This window comes from Austrofundulus limnaeus, unplaced genomic scaffold (genome assembly GCF_001266775.1).
Source record: "Austrofundulus limnaeus strain Quisiro unplaced genomic scaffold, Austrofundulus_limnaeus-1.0 Scaffold15, whole genome shotgun sequence".
NCBI classification, from domain to species: domain Eukaryota; kingdom Metazoa; phylum Chordata; class Actinopteri; order Cyprinodontiformes; family Rivulidae; genus Austrofundulus; species Austrofundulus limnaeus.
The window spans coordinates 3,917,297-3,921,422 of record NW_013952417.1 but is presented as its reverse complement, the minus strand read 5'-3'; the positions used below and the strand labels follow the sequence as shown (position 1 = coordinate 3,921,422).

General features: G+C 36.6%; 1 protein-coding gene across 1 annotated transcript in view; it reads left to right on the top strand.

The window, feature by feature from the left end:
* Nucleotides 1–260: 260 nt before the first annotated feature.
* ghrhrl (growth hormone releasing hormone receptor, like) overlaps nucleotides 261–4,126 on the top strand; it is a gene marked incomplete in the record, with an annotated part of 49,049 nt that continues 45,183 nt past the window's right edge. Inside the window, 1 exon segment of the mRNA XM_014002945.1 lies at nucleotides 261–360. Coding sequence (XP_013858399.1) covers nucleotides 307–360 — 54 coding nt within the window.

Genomic DNA, 4,126 nt, shown 5'->3' with positions numbered 1-4,126 from the left:
ACCCAATAATGCGTCTTGGTGGGCCAAAACATCAGCATTTACTTTGAAACAATTCCAGGTTATTGTTGCTCATAGTATACTAAATGACTGTTGGGCGTGACAAAAGTTATTTATCCTCAAACATCCCARGGCTAAATGTTGGGCTTTTATTGTGAAGGCAAGTCCTGGAAATGCTGTTTTTGTGTCGCTGCACGTTTGATGAGAGCAGCATCTCCTGCTGGAGGGAGCGCAGCATCCCAGCTCTGGGTCTGTGGAAAGAAACTGGTTTGGACTTGAGGAGGAGGAGGAGGAGGAGCTGGAAGCATCATGTCCTGTCTCTACTTCAGAGGGATGTTTCTCACTCTGTGTTTGACCCAAACTGTGAGTACTTTACATTTCTCTTGAAGGTTTATTTTTATTTTTATTTTTTATTATTTTGCTAAAAAAACAGCAAGGACAAACTTGACACGCTGAAGATCTTATGAGAAAACAGTTTTCTGAAAAAAAAAACTCTCCTTCAAAATGCATAAAGCAGGCTAAATGGAAATTCAGATTCTCTCAGATAAAACAGGYATGCTAATTATTATTATTTTCATCCATTATAAAGATTTTAACATTTTCTTTCAGACACGTTTGGGTTCTTACACAAATCCAAAATCATTTTTCTCAACGTTCTGATACATCATCCTTCTTGAAATATTGTAACACATTACAAAAAAAAAAAACATATAATATAAAAAAAAAAAAAAAAAACATATAATATAATTCATCAATTTCCAAAGTAAATTCTAAAATAATCAAAAGTGGATTATTTGAAAATTTTGTTCATGTTCTTCTCATGTTAAAACACACATGCACAGCTATTTCTCTTAAAAACAAAACAATATTTATTAGGGACAGCTTATATGAACACAAGTTTGATCATTTTTGTTGGTTATTCAAACCCACAGCTTTCTGACGCTGGCTTGAGGACTTGAAGCTCTTTAAATTCATCTCAGGGGCTCAGATTGTGTCTGTGCGTGTGTGTGTGGCTCTGATCGGTGTGAGCCAGATGTTTTGTGGCACATGTGGCACAAGGTGCAGGCATGAAATCATTCCTCGGAGGATATGATCCATATTGCAGGACTTTAGTTGCTTTTAAATTCTTCTGCTCCACCAAAGGTGTCCCTTTGAATAGATTTCCTCTCACAACAGGGGGTATTTCAGTGCTCTGAGCTCATTATGCTTAAAAGAAGATGTTTATTTAGTGTTTTGCCGTCATGTTTCATTACTGTTTGTGTATGGCTGTGCTTGGTTGTTGTTTTAGGTGAACTGACTATGGTTTTGATAGAAAAAGACATTTGGATGTTTGCATTTGCTTTGCTGTAATTGGARGTATTTAAGGATAAGCAGCTTTAAAATCATCTTCCACTCTGGATTTAATTATAAACAAGATGTTTTTGCTCTCCTGCCCAAATAAACTCAATTTAATCCAAGGTGTGCCAGTACCTCCTGCCTGAAAACATCACTTTGTGTTAAATGTGATTCATCCAGTCTGTGTGGTTTTAAAGCCACCTTTTATAAATAAATGGATAAATTACACTTGTTTATCCAAAGTATAACATTTTATGGAGATAAAGAAACATTATATTTTTATTAGAAGTTGATGTCAGTTTATTCTTGTCACTTTTCTATTTTCAGTTTAATAAAAGGTCATGACATTCACACAAATGGAGTTAAAGAACCAACAAATTTTATTATGGGGATTTCAAATTTACTCATCACAGCTTGCCTTTTCAAAGGAACCTATTATTATCCACCTCAAAAAAAGGAACTCTATGCTTTATATTTTCTATCTTTATATGTTTTTATTCATGGTGCATTAAGGCGGCCCAAACAACGACATGCACCCCTACAAATGTTACATCAGAACAACTGGCTCTGTGATGGGATGCGTGCTATTTATTTTAGTGGGGTTTCTAGCTATGTAAATCAAACAACCATGTCCAAAAACTCCTCGTGGGAATTCGTTGAGTCACAAACTGACCTGGACTGAAGATTGGAAAAAAAAAKAAAAAKCACAGAACAGCAGCTGCTGAATCTGAAAAATTGCTTCCCACCTCCTCTATCCAAGCCGGCACAATTTATTCTGCATGTGTCACCCTCACACCACTTACAAAATTTACAGAAGTTTATGAAATTTACATAGTGTYAGAAATAAATATAAAAATTCTCTGTGAGCCCAAGGTTTAGCACGGTACCCTGAGAGTGTCTGAAGTCATCACCAGCTGAAAGAAGGAACTGGAAAGCCAAAGACACTGTTCACAGGACTCACATTCTGCAGAGCAAATACCTGACAGGAGTTCACTCCTCCCTACTCCAAGGAGTAGAAAATATGGAGACAAAGAAAAAAAAAACTGCAAGGCCTGTAACTAAATAAAACCTACAGTATAGGCAGTTGCTSTTCTTTCAAAAATCACTTAATCACAGTATTTTTAAGCAGTATTAAATGAAAAAGATAATTGCAAACTGATAAATATTCTAAACAGCTCAATAAAAAATGTACATGTGAATTGATATTTTAAATGAGGTAAAAGCAGACATGAGTGAGGACAAACTGAGGGACTATATCATTGGTGTGGCAGGAACGCGAGCTGAAATGAGGAAAAGGAGAGGGAAAATGAACGGATGGCACAGGAAACACAGAGGACACAGAAAATAAGMAAAAAAGGAATAAAGTTAACAATATTCAGAAAAAACGACAATCACATGCTGAAAAACACATCCCCTGACAGCAAGACTATTTTTTTCCACAATTTAATACAATCATTGACCAAGGCCCAGATCCTTCAGCGCTGAGTTTTGTCCCTGACAAGTGCACAGTTTGAAATCTTATCAAGTGCAGCACTTGCGAACACAGCTTGATGTCAAAAATCACAGCTGCTCGTAGGAGACATTAAGTCAGTCTCTTGTCCCCAAAGGTTAGACTGTTGGTTAGCATGCCCAAAATGTCCACTTAAGCTGTCAGCAGAGCTCAAAGTTCAAGAACCAAACTCAAACTGGTTGCTGTAGCTCAAACTTGTACAAAAATGAATCAAAAAAAAATTTAAAAATTTGTCATCGTTTTAACACGCAAAATATAGGACAAACGTAAAGCATGAAGAGATAAGCAATCCAAGACCTGGGGAATTATATTGTTATTATTCATCTGGGTGGGAAGAGATAAAAAGGGAGAAATGTTCCTCTTCTTAAAAGAAGGAGACCATATGGTGTCTAAGTTTCTCTTTCCTCATTTCTTCATTCCTCACATCAAATATGGGGTGTCAGGTGTAAAATAAAATGTTAAGAAATGTCACTAACACATTTTCATACTATAGCTCACTGTTCTTGCATTTTGCTCATTTTTACTAAATGTTAAATTTGAATGTTAAATGTTGCATAAAATCCTAAATCGAAATGTGTAAATCTAATATAAATGTTGAAGTTTAGATTTAAGTATTTCAGAATGGCACTCAGCCTTTGCTGGTGGCTTTTATTATGTCATCATCCTACGCCTAAGCTAACGAGGCAAACACTGCTAACACACTTAACATTTCCCTAGAAGACATCAGTTACCATCCATACCATCGAACACCATCCATATCGTTTTCAGGGAATATATTTTGAAAGTAAATTTTAAATGCTATCTTCAGCAGCATTAGTAGTGTTAGAGTTGTTGCGTGTGCAACCTGAACAGTGTTGGGAGTGTTTATACTTGGAGCTTACGTTGTTGTATTTCTCCAAAAGGACACGTGGAAGTAAATTTCATAACCTGTGAAATGTTGTAAGTAGGAGAGCAAAAGCCTGACGAACAAACAAACTGTTTGAATGGTGCGCGGCACGTGCAGCCTTTGCAGAGTTACAAAATTTTGGAGGTGCACGACCATGAGCCGGGACACCACGAGGGGCCAACACGCAGGGGTGGGGACGGTGCAATTGTGTCACTTTTAGCGCACGCACCCTCACACCTGGTGCGACGCATCAGCTATAAACCAGACCTTATAGTTATTTATAAGATGATGACATCAAAACATTCATAAATGTAAGTTTTATCATTTAGCTACATTTAAATCTGATGTTTACATTTAAATTTATAAATTTAGATTAACACACTTAGGCTGTGTCCAAA